The following is a 23,547-nucleotide window of genomic DNA, read 5'->3' as shown; positions in this document are numbered from 1 at the left end:
AGAGGTGGGGGAGAGCATTCCTGTCCTAAAGACTTTTGGAATAATGGGCACTTTAATAATTTCTAATGAATATTCACGTGGTGGGATGAATAGCAAAAGGGGAAGGCTGTATTGAATGCTTCCTGAAAAATACCCGTCATTACGGTGATCAAAGGAGAAATCCAGCCCCCGCCTGGGCTCAACCCTATGGTGTTCCTATTAAAGCCTAGACAGAGCGTCCCTTTGGATTTGCAAATACAGCGATTTGTTGGCTGTTTTTTTTTCCCCCCCAAAGAGGGTGTTTCTGGCTCTGCCAGAGGTGTGGACGCAGGAGAACCTTCCCCTTAAAACCTGAGGGCTGGGAGAACAGCTCTCCTTGCAGCGACCTGGCATTAGCCTTAAAAACTTTAGGTTGTGCTTAAATAAGGTCACAGGGATGAGAATTAATGGTAAATAAGCCTTATTGGGGGAAAAAAATAAAAAATAGTATCATCCCCTAATCTTTGCCCGTTGAATTAACCGTGTACCTGATGGGCTTAGCTTTGTCCTTAACGTCCAGGCACCCTCCCGACGTCGCAAGTGCCCAAACCACTAATGATGGCATCAAGGTTTTAAGTGAAAAAGCTTCTTAGGAGGAGATTAGGGATCCCACTCCAGATCATCAGCTGGTAATGCCACTCGGAGAGGAGGAGGCAGTGCAGCACTGAGTGGAAAATCACAGACTTGGAGAGAGGCGAGGGCTTCAATGTTGTGTGGAGAAATAATTTATGTGCTGGGATGTAGTCCTAATTTTTTAAAACCTTGAAGTAAAGTGGAGTTTCCAAAAGGAGGAAGAATGAAATGTGCACTATGTAGATGTCATGTTAATCAAGTCCTTGCATAAGTATTCATTAAGTGCCTAATATAAGAACAAAAATAGCTCTGGCATTAGGAAACAAGACTTCTCTGTGATCCCTCCTCGCAACAGCCCCGTAACAAAGGTAGGGAGCTGTTGTTTCATTTCTGGTCCTTCCAACCACGAGTGCTGTCTCCTGTCTGGAGAAGTGAGACGCGGAGCCTTTTAATTCCTTCTCTCTGAGAAATGTCTGGGCTTCCATGTGCAGTTGCTTTATTTAGCTCAAAGTGATGGTTTTGGCTCGAAGACACTCTGAAATCCAGGATGGCAGGAAAAGTACCTTTTGGAGAATCCTTTCTACGAGAGGGAAGTGGTTTTCAGGGCCATCTCATTTCATGATTGCCTGATATTCTCCATAGATGTCCAGAAATTTTCATCATTTTTATACGTGGGCGAAAATACGAGAACTTCATCAAGCCCTTCAAGAACCAGGAGTAATTAAGACACATCTCCAGCAGATCCTGGCACTAAGGGCATTCACGTGTTTATTATCTTTCATCCGTTTGGGAGTAGAGAGCTTTTCTAGCGCGATAACGTGTGAAAGAAAGGCACTGTTCTCCCTGAAAGTGAATTCCCAGGAATGCCGGCACTGGGTCCCCGCAGACAAACAGTGCCAGGCTGGGCTCAGGGAGATGCAAAGTGTCCTACTTACTGTGGCTGCTACAGGTCTGACCTCCTTGGATCATCTGACACCTCGTTGGGTAAGAGGTTGCTGCAAGATCTCAAACCCTCAAATTATGTAAGATTTACACACTTGCTTTGAAGTTGGTCCCTCCCTTCCATGTTTGTTTACTGCCTGGTGTGTCCTGTTGGATTGTGAAGGATGACTAGTCACAGAAAGGGAGCTGTTGGGTTAGTACAGATTTTCTGTTCCTCTTGGCTTTCTAAACGCGTGGAGCTGTGCTTATCCCTGTTCCGGAGTCTGGGAATACGCCGGGACGTCCTTCGCCGGCCGGGGCTTTGCTGGGTGAAGTTTTCAGTTTGTTTGTTTATTTTTGAGGTGGAGGGAAGAGCAGAAAGGCTCATTGTGTTGCTGGAGGAGAAACAGAGATGGTATCTAAGTTGTCTCAGGAGTTGATGTTGGGTTTGCTTTTTAATATTCAGTTTCCCTCCGACTTGGAGAAATCACGTGCGTAAAAAGGAAGGTGCTTAATTAATACTGTACGTGTGGCTGCCAGGGTTTGGGGGCTTGAAGCACCAGATCCCATCAGGGAAGCACGCAGGCTTTGCCTGTGGGAATCCCTTGGAGGACTTCTCTTCCATCCTGTTGTCTTCCACTGCTCCTCCTTTCCCAGCTGCTCCCATGTGCTGTGGAGGTCAGGGGCATACAGGCACTGGATCTAGGGGGGGTGTAAGGTATTGTTTTCTGTATTTTTCCCTACTTTTCTATTTTCCCCACAAATTAATTGCTCATCAATGCTTTACAATCCCTGGTCAATGTGATGGAACCGGCCCAGGCTTTTGGGAAGGAAAATCCATGAACTTTTGACCATGTGTGGAGATTTAATCACTAAATCGTAACAAACACCACGGAATTAAATTACAATAAGGTGCTTTATCAGAAGTTACTCTTAAGTGACAAACACTGTCATATGATACTGGTTTTCCTGGGTTGGTTTTGTTTGTTTTTTAATTTCTAGGCCTGGCATTACTCCCCATAGTTGCTCAACATAAAGATACATTCTTCCCCCCCAGCCCTTTATACATTCACCAGGCTGTGGCACTTTACCCGTTCCGTACAAACAGTCTTTTTTATTTTATTTTCATGACATCAGTATTTTCTGCCCATGCGAAATCTCACAAAAAGTTCTACTTTTAGTTGTATTTTTATTTGCATGTGGGCAGCAAAATGAAGTAATTCCCAAATATAGTCCTAGCCAAGAGATCCATCTGTTCTCTGCATTTTTAAATGGCAAATTAATCCTTAGCATACAACTCATCAAATGTCTTCTCTTCTCTAATGTATGCTGAGATCACAGAAATGACATTTTTTTCCCAGGCCTTCCATTTTAAGTAGTCCTTTACTCCGGAACAGCAGCTCCCATTCCGGTTCTACAGAGCACTCCTGTGCTTCTTCCAGTTACTGTTGTTGGTCTAAAAAGGGGCGTGAAAAAAAAAACAAACCTCAAAAATGATTGTTCCCTTCATCTCTTTGGTGTTTCCTTGAAAGGCTGTAGAAGATTCTATTAGAACCTTAGATCAGAGGGACTGTTCTATGATCTAAGATGTCGGAGAATAGAAATTATCTTGGAAAAACACCCTTGATGAATGGATTTATTTCTGATGGAGAACTAGAGTCACTCTGTCCGTATTCTTTTGGATTTCATTCTTTGGACAATAGTGACCATTTTTAGAAGTGCTAAACTTCCCCAGCATTATCTACCATAAAGGGAATTTCTATATTAAGCTTTGCAGGCTCCCAAATTTACTTAAGCAGCATTGTAGATCAGCTGTGTGTCTTGGCATGCCTTCCATTGCAACTCCCATCCCAGGAACAATTCTGTTTATAGGAGAGATGCACCACTTCAAAACTGCTCCAAATCAGGAATTTCAGCAAATGGTGTTTTGTGTGATGCTAAAAAACCCAGTGCCTTGGCTTGGGAGGAGGAAGAAGAGCTGACAGATAGTGCCAGGTTTGGTTTTTTTTAAGACAAGGTGTGATGCTTTTCAAAAACAGGAAGACAGAATTAATTCTGCAGGGCTGTTTGCTGGGCTCTACCGACAGCTTTATGTTAAAAAATAACTGCAGAAATAACCTGGGGGTGAATCAGAGCTGGGGCTTTTTTGTGTTTTAGCATATGTATGAAAAAGACTTTTCTTCTGAAAGATGCCCAGTGCTCAACTCTTAGATAATGCCAAATGGGTTTAAAATTGTATTTAAAAGTGTTTATTCCCAGGAAATCATTTGACAGGGCTTTTAAGGCAAAGAAGTTACTTTTTATCCCACAAGTAAGCCTTTAGTAGCCTACTTGGACACAGTGGTGGTTGAATTTTAAATGGCATTTCACTGTCCTGGCTCCTGGACAGCACTTGGAGTAGAGTTTTGGTGTTTTTTTCCTAAAATGCAGAGTAGGTCCGTTCTTGAAAGCTGTTGTTGTTGAGGAAACTGCCTTTAAATGTTAGGCTTGATCATCTTGGAGCTCTTTTCCAACCTTAATGATTCTGTGTTGCTCTCTTGGTATTTTGAAAAGATTTGGCCTCCCACAAGCCGGGAGATCGAGTTCCTGAGCCTGTTCCCTCGGTGATTCACGGAATGACCTTGGGCAAAGCCCTTGGCTCTTCTTACCTTACTTCTCCCTCTGCAATGCAGGGATGTTAGGACATACCAACCTCCCATGAATCTGGGACTAAAATGGGGGGTTTGTTCAAAGATTTCATGTGCTCCGAGGTGTCATTTGCAAAATACTGATTTAGATCATCTGCCGGCAGCTGGCAAAGGCTGTTGGCTTTCATGGGATTACGCTGCTTTTGGCCAAAGGGTTGAAAGCCGTTTTTGCTGGACTGTGGTGGTGGGGTCTGCCCCACGTTTGCTTCTCAAAGCTGCTGCGAGCACAGACTGATCAGTGCTGCTCTTCTTCAGGCACGTCCTGACAGCGCTTGGAATAATTTGCTTGAATCCTGGCGCGGCCAGAGGAGGTGGGAATTGGGGGTGACTGCAGTGGGACTTCTCACCAGGGTTCCTGACCCAGGGCTTCCCTCTGTGAAGGTGATGTTAAACAGAGACTCTTTGGGCTCTCCCATTCTCACACCCACCCTCTTTCTTCCGTCTTTGCATCAGTGGAAGTTTAATTGTGGGAAAGCTGCGCCGAGGAGCTGCTTTGTACTTCACCCTCAAGGCCTCGATGACTTTAATCTTTCCCAGCGCCGAGCTCCGTCACCGTGGCCGTTTGCTGAGAAAGCATTTCCTACGGCTTCCCGGAGCTGCTTTTGGAGCCTGAGTGATCCCACTGTTCCCAGGGAGCATCCGTATTTCACAGAGGCTGGGAGGGCAGGGAACTCCAGCTGCTCCCAAATTCAACACCAAAGCCAGCGCTGGGAGCAGGGGGTTAGGAGCATCTTCCCAGCGGTAGGAAGCTGTTGCTGTTGCTAAGTTGGATCTTTGCTCCGTAGATAGTCTGATGTGTTTGTAACCAACACTTTTTTTTCCCCCCAGGTTGATGTTTTTAATTCTTGGCTGTACAAAGTTCAGGTCCCAGGACAGAGGGACATAGGTCGAGGAGCGAGGTGGCAACACCAACTGTGGGTTGGGCATAGTCTCCTCAGCCAGACAGGGATTAATACAAACATACATATTTTTAGCAATCAGAATGGATTATTTAATGGCAGGGAAGAATTGAAAGGAGCCCAAGGCTGTCTGGAAACTCAGAGGGCATGTGGCTGCAGGGGAAGGTGGTTCTGGGGTGGGAGCAGTCTGGCCTTCTGAGCAACATCTCCATCTTTTCCACTATGCGTTCCAGCCTTCATCAAAGATCAGGTGTCAGACGTCAGGATAAAACAACGGATGTAAATATATTTATATATATTAATGTATGGCCTGTCACGGAGATGAAAATGGGATGTTTGCCTTGGGGTGAGTATATGGTAAATAGTACCTGGAGGCTGTGTCTTCAAAAACTTACTGGTCAGAGACTGAAATAAACTCTGCAAACAGGCTCTGTTAGTTGGCCAGCTAAAGGACACCGATTTGTGTTGCCTTCCCCTGGCCTTTAAACATCACTTCACTTCATGTCTTCAGATTTAGGATTCCAGCCCAACAGGAGATTGCTGAAGTCTCCTCTCTGACCATGATAAGAGAGAAAGAATTCAGGGAAGGAGGATGTCCTCGTTTCATTAGTCTGCAGTATTTAATGATCTCTCATCAGAGCAGTAAGTGCTGGTTTTATCTGTTGTGTATTTTTTGTGGCTGTTTGCTGCTTCCATGCAGCAAGTTTGGTCTTTTGCTCCCTCAGTGGATTGTTTAGTAAACTTCAGGGCGTGTGACAGGCACAAACCAAAGTTCTTGGGTGACAAGTTCTCAGTGGCTTGAACGGGTGCCAGGAATGTCCTGGAGTCACTTCCCGGCGAGCTTTGCTCCGCAGGGACCGAGGGACCAGGGCGATGGGCACAGGGTAATTACACCGAGTGAGTCTGAGCTCTGTGCTCCCCAGCTGCATTTCTCCACCCCTGCTCTTCTATCCATGTTTCCAGTGGAAAGCTTTGTTGTGACACGAGGCTCTGTGTGGTTTGTGCGTGGGCTGAGCCCCTTCGCTGCTCACCCGCAGTCGGCAAAACACGGCAGTGACTCGTTACCTCTTGATCTCTTCATGCAAACCAACCTTAGAGGTTGGGCTGGGTTTTCTGACATCTTCAACTTCAGGTTCAGCAACTCCTTTGAACCAGGAAAACCCCTCAGGTTTGTTTCCGCAGGTGTGAGAAGTGTTTTTTCCCTTAGGAACACCCTGGTGTGGGACACATCCTGTGTACGGAGCAGCTGCCTGCTGCTCACGTGGGTATTTAGGTCAGCCTTGGAATCAGCTCCAACAACGAGTTGCTCACCCTGTGCCCAGACCTCTGGAATTTTCATCGTGGTTATTTCTACCTATGGCAAGGCATTGGAACGAGATGAGCTTTAAAGTCCCTTCCAACCCAAACCCTTCTGGAATCCTGTGATTTCTCCTCAAAATCTCCTCCTTTCACCTGTGGCAGAACAGCCGTCTGGATTGTTGGAGCAGCCTGGTGGTGTCAGAGTTCTGTGGGAATGGTTACTGCTGTTCTTCAGAAGGAATGTGTGATGTGCTGTGCCTTTTTGACTTGCACGTGTGTAGAGAATGGGGGAAATGCTGGTTAAATACCTTTTTAGGTTCGTGTAATATTTAGCAGCAGGTCAGAAATATCAGCCTGTGATAACCCTGTGCACATATTATTTCAATATATCATTTTCCATCCAGAAGTCAAAGTGTTTCACAGGCAAAGATCCTTTAATCCATTGCTGGGATGGAATAAGATGCATTTTTTAAGCTTTTATTTTAAGCAGTTGCCATCAGATTTCTCTGGGTCTTGGCTGGCAGCAATCAGGTGTTTTTAATACTTTTTATTCCCAAACAACTCATTGGTACATTCAGGATAAATTGGAGTGATTTTCTGGTGTTGAAAAAAATCTACCTTGCATTTTTTTCTCGCAAAACCTCTGAAATATCCCAAGGATTTGTGTCTTTTGGATAGAGCTGATCATACAGCACATGGTGTTCTGTGCACAGAGATCATCTACAGTGATTTAACTGGAATCTGGAAAGGGAGGGACAAGGAAAAAACCAAGGGTTCCTGTTGCTTCCGTTCGGAGCTGACTTTTGATTTCCTGACCCGACTTGGGAACGTGCTGCTGACATCAGGCGTGAGAATAACCCGGGGATGGTGCTGCGGGAGCCTGTCCTCAGTAGATCTTTCTAGGAGATAATCTTCCCTCAGAGTTTATTCTGACAGGGTGTTGAATCTGAGCTGAGCCAGGCAGAGTTCCTGATTTCAGTTAATTTTGGCAGGGGAAAAAGTGATCACTGCGTATTTCTGTAAAAAAACCCCTGTATCATTTACCAGGTCTAGTGAAACAGTTTCTGAAGGCAGCTATTAAAAAAAAAAAATTAAAATCTTAATTTTTACTTTTTTCCCAGCTGAACTTTGGTGTGAAAAATGCAAAGGGTTTGAACTGATTTTAGGTGGCTTTGTTTTTAACTTACTCCGGCAGTCAGAGGTAGAATCATGGAATCACAGAATCATGGAATGGTTTGGGTTGGAAGGACCTTAAAGCCCATCCAGTCCCACCCCTGCCATGGGCAGGGACACCTTCCACTAGCCCAGGTTGCTCCAAGCCCCGTCCAACCTGGCCTTGGACACTTCCAGGGCTGGGGCAGCCACAACTTCTCTGGGCAGAAGCAGGCTGGTTTTGTTTTGCCTTTTTTACCCGTTTTTCAAGCTGCAGTTGCAGCTCAGCCCCTGCAGTGTGTTAATGCCTCTCTCTGCTTTGCCCTCCACCACAGCCGCCGTGTTTCCCACTTTGTTTCCGTCTTTGTTTCCCATGAGGAGTCCCCAGCCTGCAGCTGACTCACGGCTCTCAAATCAATGGGCAGAAATGAGAACTGTCCCACATTTGGAACTGGCAGAAGGGTGCAGGCAGGTTGTGAGATCCCTTGATTCAGCTCCCTTGATCCCTCGATTCAGCGCCGCTGCCATTGACGGAATCAGCGGGTCTCCCCTTCCATCGGCGGGTTTGGAGTCTCCCTTTTATCTCCTTTTTGTGGGAACAAAGGGAACGCTGGCTTTGTGTTCTCCTGTGCTTTCATTTGTCATATATAAACGCAGCGTAACTTCATCGTTACTGAGACCTACCAACTGTAATTGCTCGAAAATGAGATATTTCTGTGGAAACAAGGAGTGGTTGGTGGGATATCAGGATTTGAAATCTTGTTTTTACAGTTATAACTGAGAAAAGGAAAATTCTGTGTGCTAAATCAGCTGCAGGGGACTGAGAGCAGGAGTTGGGCTCGATGATCCTTGTGGATCCCTTCCAACTCAGGATATTCCATGATTCCATGAAACCAGGTGTATTTTGCATCTCAACCCCATTGCTGGATTCCTGTGTGGTGAGTCTTTGGGACTCAGCCCATATGGATAAAATTTAGACTAGATTACAAATAGATTTAATCTTGATTAATGGAGAATAGATCCATAGATAAATACTGTAAGTTATGAACAGATTTTATCTTGATTGATGGAAAACAGATACATAAATAGTGCGAGTAAGAACACACACATCCTTATATGCTCACAGGCAATTATGGAGTGCAGATAAATATTTTAAAAGGCCTTGTAAACTAGACCTGTAGTAAAGGGCATGTGTTAGAGAAGGATTTCATGTCCTTGTTAAAATGGGAACAATCTCCTTTGTAGCTCTGTTTTTCCATCTCATTTTGCCGACAGTAAAACTAAAAATCTCTATTCTCAATTGCTTTGGTGCTGTGGAGTGAAACTGAGTTTGGGAGTATCTGGGCTGGACAAAAGAGCATCTGAAATCCTGGTGAAATGCTGAAATTATTCCCAAATGATCCCACATCCCCAGGAGAAGAGCAAAGCACGGAGGAGGCGACGGGAGCCGGGATGTTGGAGGAGCCGGTTCCCGGCTCCCTCTCGGCACCGCGTGTGTTGTGACAGCTCAGGAGATTAGTTTTTCATGCTGGCATTCTGCTCCACTGAGTTTACGGGGATGTGGAAGAGCAGGTTTTCCCCATGTTGGGAAGAGGCCGTGTGCCAGAGCACGCTCTGGAGAAAATCACCCCTGGTTTAAGGCTGGTAGCGGAAACACAAACTCAAGTAAGAAAACTGGTTTTGCACCATTTTTCCCCTGCCCCAAAACTTATTGATACTTGAAGTACTTTCAGGGAGGAGATTATCAGAGCTGTTTGTTTATCCTGTTATATTCCCATGTTAAAATTTCCCTAGCTCGTTCTAAAAGCTTTATGGACCAACTTTTGCCAGAAGAATTTTTAATAACTTATTTTCTGCGCTGGCAACGGGCGGCTGTTTTCAAAATTACTCCCAGGCAAAAGCAAAGCCATATTCTCATTTTAATATTCTGGGAACATGTCCTTGAGCAGCTTTCGGGCTTCAGCTCTGTATATTTTTAAAGCTGAAAAAGGGTTGTGTTTTGCTGCTCGAGACTCCACATAATTCCCTGTCAGATGCTTTATTTTGATTGTGCTGTGAGCTAGAACTGGGTGACACGGCAGCTATAATTAACTCTTCCATCATTCTCCCATTCACAGAACATCAAACCTTTGACTTACTTTTGAATTATTATATCCATGTTTCTTCAACTGGAAAAGTGATGGGGATTTCCCTGAAGAAAGGGGGATTGTTCTTGCAGCCATTTTTTTTCCCTTTCTAAAAATAGTCAGGAAATAATGACTTTTTCTTTCCTAGAATGTCTCAGAAAGTCTTGCTTTGCTTAGGGATGTGAATCCCTAAAACTTCCTGGGAAAGGGGGAATTTTCAGCATAATCCTGGTTTCCCAAAGTTGGGTGGAATTCAGACTCCTTTGTAGAATTTGTCACCCTGTTACACTCCTGCTTCATCACTTGGATGTCTTAGGGTGTTACCCTGAGATAATATTTTTTCCCCAATGGAATGCTGTGATTTTAAGAGTGTTCCATGTTTTAAACATCCTCATAAAGAAAAAAACCTAAAAAGAGCCTTTTCCCCTTCAAAAGCACTGTTAAAGTAGAAATTCAGTGCTCCCTCTTGCTTGAGAGATACAATGTCAGCACAATGTAATATTTTAAAGGCTTCAGGAGTACGGAGTTGGTTGTGATATTGAGCATCAAGGTGTGTGAGAAGGAAAAATAAAAATGCACACGGGGCAGAGGCTTCTACAGCCCTAAAATCCTATTTTAGCCTCCCCCAGGGGCTGGTGAACCACGTGGAGCTGCTGCTAGCTTGGGAATTATTTTCAGCTTCTCCCCCTACACGTTCTCTGCCCTGTGTTTGTGTGTTTAAAGGCGTTTCTCTGTCCTTTGCCAGTTTGTTTCCCAGCAGCAGGCGATGGCTGATGTCACCCCTTGAGATTACTGGGGGCCTGTTCACGTGGGGTTGGGTTTGTCCTCCTCTTCCCAAAATGCTGTAGAGAAGAACTTGAATTTAGTGAGGATTTGAGGTGCTTTAGCAAAAGGTGGAGGCAGAGGGAGTGGGATAAAGATGAGGGAATTGCTGCATGCTTCACTTCTAGTGATTAAATAATTCATTAATAAAGAGGGGACAAAAGGAGGATGCACAGGTGAGGCAGAAATAAAGGCGGGTCACAAACTGAGCAGAAAAATGAGGCTGTGAAGGGGCATCCTGGTGGCAGAAGATTCATTGCTGGGAAACACAGGGGATGGGAAGGGAAATGCTATTTATTACCTAGGAAATGAGGGGTTGGGTGGTGCCGGGCGGGTGAAGGGCTCAGCTTTTCACTCCATTCCTGGCATGGCTTTATTTTCTCTCCTCTCCCAAAGCACCACTGAACTTCCTCCTCCAGGAGGAGGAGAGTGTGGGAAAGGCACCAACGTGTGAAGTGACTCGATGGATGGGAGGGTCGTGATGAGGGTGAGACCGGGAGGAGAGTTTCTCATGTTTATTATTACATCTGCATTTTGGCCCTTTTTTGTCGTGGTTTATTTTGATCTGGTGTGTTTTTATATTCCCATTGGATTGCTAGTGAGTATTCTGGGACAGAGATTTGCCTTCTACGCCTCCAAATATATTGGGGACAGAGCCCAGGGGCTTTGGGAACGTGCCACAGTGCTCCATTACACAAGGAGGTTCAGGAAGAAAAGCAGGTTTTTTGAATGCTTGAAGGAAAACACAGGCAAAAAAGTAATAGAAGAGCTCACAAAATCAAATCATGGAAATGCTTAGAAGCCTGAAATGGCTTCCCTGAGAAAAGAAATGGAAAAGTTAAGTGGTTTAATGGCAAGAAGGTTTGTAAGAAGCCTATGAAATATTTAAGATAAGAAAAAGATAAACCTGCGTATCATTTTTTCTAATATGACGTGGAGAGGAACATAAAAATTCAATCAAGCAGCGAATTTCGAGACTGACAGGGTTATTTTAGTACGTGGCACATCTCCCCCCCCCCACTTCCAGCCTCTGAGTTGAAATTCCAGCCGAATTTTTTCGAAGTCTGCTCGTGTAATGGAGAACGAGAGTCTCTGGGGTTATGTCAGACAAAATTATTTTTAGTGCAGTTCTGAGCCCTCGTGCCTCGGGGAAGGAATGAGCCACTGAAGCAGGATGGCGTGTCCCCACTGGGCAAGTTTAATAACATTATTCTCTGTATTTCTGCCTCTCCTCAAAGCATCCAATGCTCCGCACCGGCACGAGGCCGCACGTTAGATCAGCTCCCTCTGTGATCTAATATGCAAATCCTCCTCTCTTGTAATTATTGTTTATAAAAGGCATTCTTGGGGCTGGATTCTTCATACCCTGAAGTTGGAGGTTGAGGCTGAGCCTGGGAAAGGCGTTTGCTGGTTCGTAGAGAATCCCAGAATGGTTTGAGTTGGAGAGGACTCTAAAGATCTTCTCATCCCAACCCCTGCCATGGGCAGAGTCGTGAACATCCACATCTACCCAGGCCATTTGTGAGCAGTTGACCAAAAAACCACGATTTTGACACGTGAGATCTTTTCAGAATACAGACCCTTTTGGGAAAGATGCCTGAGAGCACAATCATAAGCACAATAATACTTCTTTTCTGCATGTCAGAGCTCTGGGATGGATTTTGAGGCTCCATCAGACCTGTGCATTCTCTCTATGTCTCCAGTCTTCCCATCCAGCTCCCAAGCTGGTCCAACATGGTGTTACACTCCATTAAATCTCCACCGTTGTCGTGGTTCTCACTGACATTTCACCCATATCCTGCTTCCCTGCCTGTCTCCTCTGAGGGCTTCGGAGGAGAATATATGTAGAAAGACTCTAAATTCCTGTGAAAAACCAGGCTGTGGTACAGGAATCAGGCACAGGAGGGAGGCTGTAGCCAAGCAGAAGCTCTGATATCTTGCATTTTGAATCAAATACCAATTCCTCGGTGGCTTTGCCCCTCCCTGGACTCACGTTGGTTCCCTCCGTGCCGTCCCCAGCAGTGACTCCAGCAGCAGCTCCAGCGACGAGTCCCCGGCGCGGTCGGTGCAGTCCACGGCCGTCCCCGCGCCCGCCTCCCAGCTGCTCCCGTCGCTGGAGAAGGATGAGCCCCGGAAGAGTTTTGGGATCAAGGTTCAAAATCTTCCAGTGCGCTCAACAGGTACATTGCACTTGGGAAATAGGGGGAACAAGGGATAGGGCTGGTTATGTAACCTGTAGTGAGTTGAGTGACCTGTCATGGCACGGCAGCCACGCGGGGCCTCCGAGGACGGGATTATCTTCCCGCTTCTGCCTCGGTTCCTGTGTGACAGTGGGAAAATTGCTTAATTAGTGACCATCTGTGAGGAGTCCTGCTGGTCCCAGCTCCGAGTCTTGGGCACTTGGGCAATCCCAGCTCCTGGAGCCGGTGCTTTCAAACTGCAGCGGGGGTTTCCCCAGGGAAAAAAATGAAGCCATCTCCATTTTTTCATTTAAAACTTGGATTGTTTATTCTCACCCTCCTTCAATTTCTTTTTTAATCCAAAAACTTCAAGGGTTTCTGTTGAAGTTTGAGTGCTTTTGAACACCCCTGAGCATACTTATAAAGGCAGTGGATATTGCCTGGAAAATAATGCAGGAAACCTGTGCTGAGAACAGGAGAGATTCCACAGGAAAGAACAGCCTGGGATCAGTTGCGGAACAGTTGTAACAGGATTCATGGATGCAAAAACACTGGCTGATTTAAAATACCTGTTAAGCTTGTGAGCAGCACACCTCATGTGGTGATTTTCTTCCTGTAGGTTTTATTCCTGTCCTATTCCTTAGAAGGACACGATTATCCCACAGATCCCAGATTGTGTGAGCCTGAGTTAGATTCTGCAAAATCTGATGGCTCTGCCTGGTTGTATTTCTGAATTGACTGAACTGAATGCCATATGACTCCAGTCTCCATTCCAGATGCCTCATCCCAGCTTTGGAAACCTGCTGTACTCAGTATCCCTGTGGGATTATTAATGAAGTATCACTGGTTATTTCCTCTTCATCTACACCTGGGTGTCTGTTAGAAGCCATAACCATCCACCACCAGCTTCAGTGGTGTAAAGCCTTGTGTCTGTATTTTCTTGGGTTTAAAAATCCAGGCAAAGTGAAAGATTAGCCAAAAACTTGGGACACTGGCAAAATTAACACCCCAAATTAAAAAAAGGGTGAGCACCAAGTTAAACAGGGCGAAGTCACATTTCAGAAGGACAGTCAGAGTCTTCATGTTTTTTATGGTGCTACTAAGTTGGTAAAGATTGGAATACTAATGTTTCTTTGCTGGTTTAGATACAAGCCTTAAAGATGGACTTTTCCATGAATTCAAGAAGTACGGGAAGGTGACGTCGGTGCAGATCCACGGCGCGTCCGAGGAGCGGTATGGCCTGGTGTTCTTCCGACAGCAGGAGGACCAGGAGAAAGCACTAAATGCCTCCAAAGGAAAACTTTTCTTTGGCATGCAGATTGAAGTCACGGCCTGGATAGGACCAGGTGAGTCCGTGCCCTTCTCCCGTGGGATATGGGACCGCTCTGGGCATGTTCTGTTGTGAAGAGGCAGCGTAGAAGTACGAGACACATTTTAGAGAAATACACCAGAATAAATTCAGAGCAAGAATTCTGATTGCTAAATTTAGATGCTCTTAGGGAGAGGGTCCAGTCCTAAACCTCAGAGAAGGAAACCTGCCATGCTCCCAAACACTGGGATGTGCTGGAAGGAGCGATCTCTCCAGCACGTCTTGGTGGAGCAGAGGCCAGTGAGTGGTGAAAGCACAGCACTGAGTCCTCACAACCTCATTGGGTCTCCTTTGAATGGAAACAACCAACGCTGGCTCCGTTTCTGAGACTGTGGCAGCACAGCCCATGTGAGTGACCAGTGAGAGCTGTAGCCCTGAGCATGTGGTGAAGTTCTCAGTCTGCACTTCAGTGGCTTTAAAAATTGAGTCATGAAAACAAACTCCTGCCACGTGCTGTTCCCCCCCTGAAGCCTTACTGGAAATCATGCAATAAAACACATTAAGAGTAAATTTCCAGAGGAGCAGTTGGAGGATGAAGCTCCCTTTCACCTGAGGATGCTCAGATACCTCAGTGGAACATAAAGATTTGAAATCACACATAACAAGTCAGAAGTGAAACACTGGGTAGTTTTGTCCAAGACAGTGGTTATTCTCATTCAGATCAGGAAGGAGACTTGAGCAAACCAACATGAACTGAACCCACATGAAAAGCACCTCCAGGCATTATAAATTTCTTGCTCTCTTTTATTGTAGAAACAGAAAGTGAGAACGAGTTTCGTCCTTTGGATGAAAGGATAGATGAGTTTCACCCAAAAGCAACGAGAACTCTGTTCATTGGCAACCTGGAGAAAACAACCACCTACCACGACCTTCGCAACATCTTCCAGCGCTTTGGGGGAATAGTGGTATGTGAATTGTGCCCTGGTGGGGGGGCACTGCCCCTCTTCCTGTACAGACCCGTGAGATGCTAAGGAAGGTGGTAAATCATGGTGTCAAAGATTATTCAGTCTTTCTGTAATTATCTGAGTCATTCTTCTTGCTGGAATATACCTGAAAGCTTTTTCTTTGCATTCAGAGTTCAGCACATGGATATTGAGGGGTAACTTAGCAGTAAAAACAGTGCTAGGAGTGTTTGCAAGGAATCCCAGAATCACAATTGGAAGGGACCCACAAGGATCCTTGAGTCCAACTCCTGGCCCTGCACAGGACCATCCCCAAGAAGGATATCGAGCTCTTAGAGAGTGTCCAAAGGAGGCAATGAAGATGGGGAAGGGCCTTGATTTGAAGCCATGTGAGGACACTGAGGGCACTTGGTGTGTTCAGCTGGAGAAGAGGAGACTGAGGGGAGACCTCACTGCAGTTCCAACTTCCTGGGGAGGGGCAGAGGAGGGGCAGGGACTGAGCTCTGCTCTGGGGGGGCCAGGGACAGCACCCAGGGAATGTCCTGAAGTTATGTCAGGGCAGGGTCAGGTTGGATCTCAGGGAAAGGTTCTTCCCCCAGAGGGTGGCTGGGCACTGAACAGGCTCCCCAGGGCAGTGGGCACAGCACCAGACAGCACCAGACACTCCAGGAGGGTTTGGATGATCCTCTGGGGCACAGGGTGGGACTCTTGGGGTTGGGCCTGTGCAGGGCCAGGAGCTGGACGAATGTCTCTCCTGGTAGCTCAGAGTGTTTGCAGAAAAGCCTGGTGGGCTCTTTGGGATGTGGATGTGCCGGGTGTTGTTTTCATGTTGAATCAGTACAACTGTGTGAATCTTGAGTTTCTTACTGGAACAGAGGGTTTGGTTGGTGCATGTGGAAGCAGCCCCAACTCTCAGAGCCCGTGCCCAGGCAGAAGGGGAGTGGAGCAGATGGATCAGTGATGGCACGTGGGGAATTTGGGTTTCCAGCTGAGAGGGAGTATCTGGATGAGGCAGAGCAGCAGTCAACCCCCTCTGCTCTGCTCACACCACTTTCTATCAAATCATATCAATGTTGCATTTAAGAGAAATTTTACAGAAAAGTGGTGTGACTATCCACAGCCAGTTTAATTAATTTTCACAAGGTCATGAAGTGGCAGGTCAAGGGGAATGGCCTTAAGCTGAAGGAGGGCAGGGTTAGATGGGATATTGGGAAGGAATTCTTCCCTGGGAGGGTGGGCAGGCCCTGGCACAGGCTGCCCAGAGAAGCTGTGGCTGCCCCAGCCCTGGAAGTGTCCAAGACCAGGTTGGACGGGGCTTGGAGCAACCTGGGCTGGTGGAAGGTGTCCCTGCCCATGGCAGGGGTGGCACTGGATGGGCTTTAAGGTCCCTTCCAACTCAAACCATTCTGGGGTTCATTCTATGACTCCTGTTGAATCTGAGCTTCAGCAGTGATAGTTCATGCTCTCCCTGGAAGCTGTGGCTGCTTGTGAACGTGCTGTGCCTTGTTCACCTGCTCTGAAGGGCTTCTGTAACCACTGAGGGATCAGTCACACACACCAGGAGCCCCAGTCCTGCTCCCCCACAAAAGAAGGGGAGTTGTGCTTCCATAAATGATGTGGACAAATATAAACCCCTCATTTTATGATGTCTAGCAGCCCTTGTGCATCCAGCCTGCACTGCATCCTTGACATCAGTGCTGATTTATGAATTCCTGCCATGTCTGTGGCTTAAACCCTTTTGCAGCTTTACAGCAGCAGAGCTCTCCTAATAAAGATGCTTATCAGTGGTAGTGTAAATTGGCTTTTGTGTGCCATGCTGCTGCCCTGTCAGCATTATTAATGGCTCAGAATTGGGCAGCAGCACTGCCTTGCAGTTTCCAGGAAAGCTTGGAAGCTCAGGTGCAGAAGGGACCAGCTTTATAACCTTTTTGAGGGGTAATGAACACAATAATGATATTTTATTTGCCTGTCAGAAGGAATTGCTTGCCCAGGGTGAGTGGTCAAGTATAATTTGCCGTGGTTGCAGTTGTGCTACTTTAGACACTTGGAAGTGTAGTTTCCTATTAGTATTCCACTTAAATGATTAGGCCAGGGCTATAGGAATTTAATAGTTTTGTAAATCTCCCTGTTTACTTCTGTTTTCCCAGATAAAGAGCTCTTGGGTGAGACCATATCAAACTGCTGCCTTGTCCCTAAATTTATTAGCCATGAAATTAGGCTGTCCTGGATGCTGGAACATTTGTGCTCAGATCCATGTGCAGCTCACAAAGGCAGCTCCTGCTATTCCAACAAATAAAGCCAAACCTTCCAACTCCTTTTTTCACCTCGGAATGAATCATAACACCATGAGTTTGTTCAGAGGCTTTGGGTACCTTTCTAGTGCTAGTGCTGAACTCGTTTGTTAACCAAATGTCAGCTTCAGGCTTGCTGGTTTTTTTTAAAAATCAAGGAAAATCAACGTTTTTTGGGCTTTGGGAGCCTCTGGCTGCACTTGTGGATGGGCCTCGGGGTGGCTTGGGATCACACAGCAGCAGGGATGGAAGTTGAGGATCTTTTTGCCTTGCCGTGAACCAGCCTGGTTCGAGGGATGAGTCCAGCATCACTCTGTGTTTCTAGGAACAGGATGGATCATGTTTATTTGGAAAAGAAGCCCTGCTTGGCTCAGAGACGAGGATTGGAGCAGGTTGTTTTCTCTTGAGCCTTTGTGAGCGAAAATTAAATCTGTATTTCTTTGATCCTGAATTGCCTCTTCTTGATAGAGAATTAACAGCCTAAAGCTGCTGTTTGTTCATCAGGTCAGGCTTAGTTCTGTGGGCTTGGATTTCAAATCTGCCTGATGAAGAGCTTTCCCTGCCTCAGTAAGGATTTAGTTTTGAGACGCAACAGAACAGTGAAGTTCTAACTGTCTACTATTGTTCAAATCCTCTGTGTGAAGAAAGTATTAATTAGAGAGCTTTCTGTGCCACGTGTCTCTCCAAAAAAAAAACCCTCTCGGATGGGATTGACAGTGCTGACTGGGGGTTGTTGTGTTTTGTGTTTGTCCCCAGGACATCGACATTAAGAAGGTGAACGGGGTCCCTCAGTACGCCTTCCTGCAGTACTGTGACATTGCCAGTGTGTGCAAAGCCATTAAGAAGATGGATGGGGAATATCTTGGAAATAACCGGCTCAAGGTAAAGAAATCCTCCCCTGGACTGTATCCTTGTTCCTTCCGTTCACGGCATCGCTCGGCAGCAGCAGAGTTGGTGGGAGCAGGATGGTTTTTAATGTGAGATCAGATCAGAGCGTGAGGCTTCCAACCACCACCTGATTGGGATTAATCAACATCTTTCTCAGCGCGGAGCCCTGGGATGGAGCACTCGGAGACTGGCATTCCCTGAGCCTGACGAGGCTGTGCTGGGAATCCTTCCTGCTCCCCGCCGCAGACGGAGCCTGTGGGGCCCCAGAGCTGTCAACCTGTCACTTCCAAGACATTCAAACCCTACAAGAACCAAATGTTGTCAAACACTGCGTTTGTTTAAACATGCAGAATTATTTTCATTAATTGCTCTTTGATTTTTGTCTCGCACCTGTGCGAGACGCTAATTTTATAAAATCCATACAAACAACAGCTTTCTCCAAATAGCTCTTTAATTAGGGCAGGCTCTGCTCGGGGAGTTTAACCCTTGTACTGATGGAAGTTTTGCCCTCTTGTGTCCAGCTGGGGTTTGGGAAGAGCATGCCTACGAACTGCGTGTGGTTGGACGGGCTCTCCACCAACGTGACGGATCAGTACCTGACCCGACACTTCTGCCGATACGGGCCCGTGGTGAAGGTACGTGCCAGGCTGCGCCGTGTGCTCTGGCCCTGTTACTGTCTTCCTTTCTTCCCATCCTGTCCTTTCAACCCCCACTGTCCAGGGCTTTCTAGCTCAGGTAGAAAAATTCTCTCTGGGGTGGAATTTGGCTGACGTAGAGCAGTCGCTTCTGGGGTTTGAAGGCAACCAAAAATAAGTATTTTGAACGAGCCGAGACACTAAATATTGGAAACCATTTGTTGCTCTTGTGCAGTACAGTCTCTCCCCAACAAAATTTTTTATATGTTAGTTGGAACAGCAGTCTAATTATGTAGTTGCTCATACTTGCTGATTACATAATTAGACATAACTCTGTTTTTTTTCATCAGACCAAAAAAAAGACTTTTTAAAAGCAGTTCTACAGACTGGAAAAATTACTTTTTAAAAACAGTTCATCACACCAAGGAAAATGACTTTTTAAAAGCAGTCAGGACAGACATGTTGGAAAGAGCACATGAAAGAAGAGAGGAAGTCAGCGATGGTGCAACGCGTGGCCCGCTGGGGACAGTGCAAGTGATTTATCACGTACTTAAACTTGAGCCTGGGAGTTGTCCCGTGTATTTTTATTGGACATGGATGTGCTTAAAATTAAGCAACGTGTGTGAATCTTCTCAAGGTCAAGGTCTTGCCTCCCCAAAGAATTTTTGTGGGTTTGTGTTGCAGCTTTGACTTTCTTTATTGTAGCTGTTGTCGCTTGAATGATAAATTTATGCTGCTAAAGGAAGGGAATATTTGGAAATTGGGTATTTAGGAAGTGGCAAGTGGTACTGCAGACTAATGAAAAAACTGGTTCCACTTCGGGATTAAATGTTCCCTTTACCTTTTTTCCCCCCTAAAACACATTGAGAATTTTTCAAAAAAAATCTGAAAATACACAAAGAGAAACTACAAAACTCAGTCACTAAAGAAAAAGCATTAAAAGTAAAACACAGAAAAACAAAATAAAGGCATAATATACCTCAAGCCACAATATCCACAATTCAAAGCAGTCCCGTGTCCTTCGATTGTCTCTTCATTCCAATATGCCTCATCAGAAAAGCCTGGAAATTCACCTTGCTAAAAATTATTTCCTCCCTGGTATCCTCATGACTTAGGATTTTGTTGGGACTGACATTAAGTCCTGTGGATGAGGCTCTTATTTGGTTTTTGTTTTGTTTTTTTGTTTTTTACAGGTGGTGTTTGACCGCTTAAAAGGCATGGCCCTGGTTCTCTACAATGAGATTGAATATGCACAAGCAGCTGTAAAAGAGACCAAGGGGAGGAAAATCGGTGGGAATAAAATTAAGGTGTGCAGAATGACCTCCAAAGCAAAGCAAAAGAGGCAAAAAAAAAAAAGAGAAGCAGATTGTATTTAGGCCTCCCCCCGTAAACACTGGCATTGCAGACTCGAGGAATTCTTAGCGGGACATGTGTCCCAGATACCAAAGGCTTAAATTATATTTTATACTCGGCTTATCAAGATGTCAGGGAATCTTGAAGTGTCGTTTATAGAGCCTTTTCCAGTATTCTACCATTCGTTTCACTGAACTTGTCTCTCTGAGCTCCTGAGTGTTGGTGTCTGTGTCCCTGCCTCGTTTACCCCAATCCAAGGCAAACTTTTGGCTGTTTTTGTGTTAAAAAAGGGGGATCTGAGAGTGTGAGTTCCTCCAGGATAACATGTGGCTGCATTCCAGCGGCTCCGTGCTGATCTCCAGGCTCTGGACCTGACCAAGGTGATTTGCACACTGTGGTCGTGGGGTACAGCAACCCAAACTTGCAGTTGTGGCACAGTTTGGGTTGGAAGGGACCTCAAAGATCATCTTGTCCTTCCTTGCAACAGATTTTTAAAAATAACTAAAAACACTGCTTAAAAAAATACACAGAAAATACTTTTTTTCCTGGAGCAACAGTTGACATTTGCAGGGATATCTTGGATTTGGGTGAACATGGTGATACCTGTTCCAACTGTCCCATCAGTGCCACTAACTGGGGATGGGAGGTGTCAGCCAACCCTCTTAGTTACCTTCCTCCTCCTCCTTTCTCCTCTCCTAAAGAGTGGCACTGATGTCACACATGATCTCAGTTATTAAATCCACACTTCACCCAGGGCTGGGAGTTGGATATCCTGGAGTTCCTAAGCCTGGGGGTTGGATATCAGTCACTTTGAGATGCAGGAAAATGTGTGGTCAGTTAAAAGTTTCATGCCTTGTGTGGGTCTTGCTGCTTAATGACTTTGGAATAAGCAACACCCAACGTGTCTGGGCTCCACTGCTGGGGTGACACACAGGATTGGGCTGATTTAAAAAGTAATAGGAAATAGAATGTTAAAAGCATTACAGTATAGGACATACACATAGTTAAATCCGTTCTAATCCTTAATTTTTTGCATTACCTATCCCATTAGCTTCTTAATATTGTCGTCCTTGGTTATAAACCACCAGTTCTTGGAGTAGCTGGAACAGGGAGCTGCAGTTCAGGAGACTTGCTCTGTTCCCTGCTCTATAACCCTGGAAAACCACTGTGGAGTCTGGAATAGATTCGTAATTCTGACCTGCTGCAGCAGTGCCTGGAGATAAAAGGGACTTTGGAACTGTCCTGGCATTAAAAACGTCAATACCACGATAATAATGTGTATTTTTCCTGCTGCTTTGCTGAGCAGAAGCCTCTGTGCTGGCAGCCACAACAACAGAGTAAGGAGGTGGTTACACAGCTCCACTGAGCTGAAAGAGATCTTTATTCCTGGGGATGTGCAGGGCCAGAACTGAGAAGTCTTTGACTTTTTTCTTAAATATTACCCCCATTTTCAGTTCTGCTCCCACCCTCAGCCTACAGCAGGCAGGGAAATGTTGGCAGAATGGGATGTTCCTTTGACTGAACGTGGTTTCCCCCTTTATTTTTCAGGTGGACTTTGCAAATCGGGAGAGCCAGCTGGCATTTTATCATTCCATGGAGAAAACGGGTCAAGATATCAGAGACTTCTACGAAATGCTGGCAGAAAGGAGGCACGTATCAGTATCTTTATTAATTTTTTTTATTTTTCCAGCATCATTTTACACAATCTTCTTACAATCATCATCAAACATCTTTTTACTTCTTCAGGCCATAATTCTTAAACAAGCACTCATTTTTGCTCCTTTAGCCTTATTTTTTTAAGTTTTCCTAACAGCAGTTCAGCATTTTTTAAATGTTTTTTTACCTTTTCACTGTTTTTTTAAAAGAAATTTAGGTCGGCCTAAGCTGGGCAGATTAAGGCAGGCAGGATCTCACACATCCAAGTGTAGCTGGTTACTGGAATTCCTGCTGAGGTGGAGGTTTCAGCTGTCTGTGTGATCCATATTTTAGTGTCCAGTTTCTGTGGTGGGTCACCAGGACACAGCTGGGAGTCGTTCATCACGTCTGAGGAATGCAGAGAGCAGCTTATCTCTAACAGAGCAACGTGTGTGTTGGTGGGTGTAAATATAGTCTGATAAACTCCTGCTGCTCAGCCCTCGAGCACAGAGAAAAATCTGATCCTCCACCTCCCCCTTTCCAGCAGATTAATTTGTTAACTTGAGAAAAGAAGCAAATAGGAGCGAGGCTGCATTTTTGGTTTGTTTTTTGACATGAAAGGTGTGTCCTGTGTTGCTACCCCTCGGCAGCAGCTGGAACCACAATGCACATCCTGCTCACCTTACCCCTGCAGACCTGGCACAGAAACACTCCACATTTTAGGCTTTTTTCCTCCAGTGTGGTGCCGGTTGTACCTGAGAGCTGGATAACTCTTGTTTTGCAGCAAAATAGATCGGTGTGACATAGTGCAAAATGACCAGATTTAAAAGCAAGAAAGGGTTGGAAATTTGGGATTTGCATAACAGAAATACAAGTGTGCCTTTCCCAGGCCTTGCCAGATGTGCCAGCAGTGAGTGTGTCCTCAGAACTACGTGGAATTCAGACAAGAGAAGCGTGTTATTGGATGGTTTTTAGCATGCAGGAGTCAGGTGGGCTTGTCATAATCCCTAGCAGAATGTTGATTTCTGGTGTTTGGGTGCACGTTAGTCTGGTTTTTCCTTTTCTGTCACTCTGCTCACACGGTCACTACGAGATCCTTGGGAATACAGAGTGAGCTCTGCAGTGACTCCTGTAATTCTGCAGCTTCTGGTGCCCCTCCAAGCTCCTCCTTGCAGTGATGCTGGGATCTGCACAAACCTCTCAGGGTTGTGGTTAAATAAGACCCAAACGGAGAAAAAAGCATGAAAGACCAAAGAAAATCCCTGATTAATGTTTTTAGCTTCACAGCTGCCTTCCACAACATCCCACTTCTCTTGCAGGGTGAGGTTTTTTTCCTCCGTGTTTTGTTTCTTTTTCTATTTTGTACGTTTCTTAAAAGGTGGAAGCTGCCAGCTTTTAACATAAAACATAAACTGTGAAGCCAAATATGTGGAATCACAGAATTACAGCATAATTAAGGTTGGAAAAGACCTTCAAGATCATCAAGTCCAAGCTGTGCCCCATCCCTACCTTGTCCCCAGCCCAGAGCACTGAGTGCCACATCCAGTCATTACTTGGACACCTCCGGGGGGAGGGACTCCACCACCTCCCTGGGCAGCCCCTGCCAATGTTTAATCCCCCTTTCCATGAAGAAATTCCTCCTGATGTCCAACCTGAGCCTCCTCTGGCACAGCTGGAGCCCGTTTCCTCTTATCCTGCCACTCATTGCCTGGGAGCAGAGCCCAACCCCCCCCAGGTGCAAAACACTCTGTAATGGTGGGGGTTTGGAGCTCCAGCTTTGTGCCACCTCCCTGCCAT

At 45.7% G+C, this 23,547-nt stretch overlaps 1 protein-coding gene across 6 annotated transcripts in view; it reads left to right on the top strand.

Annotated features, from left to right (window-relative positions):
• The window catches only part of SPEN (spen family transcriptional repressor), a 77,805-nt gene that overhangs the window by 40,395 nt on the left and 13,863 nt on the right, over positions 1 to 23,547 (top strand). For 3 of the 6 annotated variants that reach the window (XM_051771519.1, XM_051771515.1, XM_051771514.1), the window contains exons 4-10: positions 12,517 to 12,677; positions 13,823 to 14,023; positions 14,800 to 14,951; positions 17,996 to 18,121; positions 18,649 to 18,762; positions 19,956 to 20,069; positions 21,664 to 21,764. In XM_051771519.1, coding sequence (XP_051627479.1) covers positions 12,517 to 12,677; positions 13,823 to 14,023; positions 14,800 to 14,951; positions 17,996 to 18,121; positions 18,649 to 18,762; positions 19,956 to 20,069; positions 21,664 to 21,764 — 969 coding nt within the window. The remainder of the gene's footprint in view (positions 1 to 12,516; positions 12,678 to 13,822; positions 14,024 to 14,799; positions 14,952 to 17,995; positions 18,122 to 18,648; positions 18,763 to 19,955; positions 20,070 to 21,663; positions 21,765 to 23,547) is intronic. The other 3 variants (XM_051771518.1, XM_051771517.1, XM_051771516.1) reach the window with 2 other exon arrangements.

The sequence above is a fragment of the Manacus candei genome, unplaced genomic scaffold, assembly GCF_025592945.1.
Source record: "Manacus candei isolate 608988 ecotype Guabito, Panama unplaced genomic scaffold, ASM2559294v1 h1tg000136l, whole genome shotgun sequence".
Classification (NCBI taxonomy): Eukaryota; Metazoa; Chordata; class Aves; order Passeriformes; family Pipridae; genus Manacus; species Manacus candei.
This window is presented reverse-complemented; position numbering and strand designations above follow the sequence as displayed.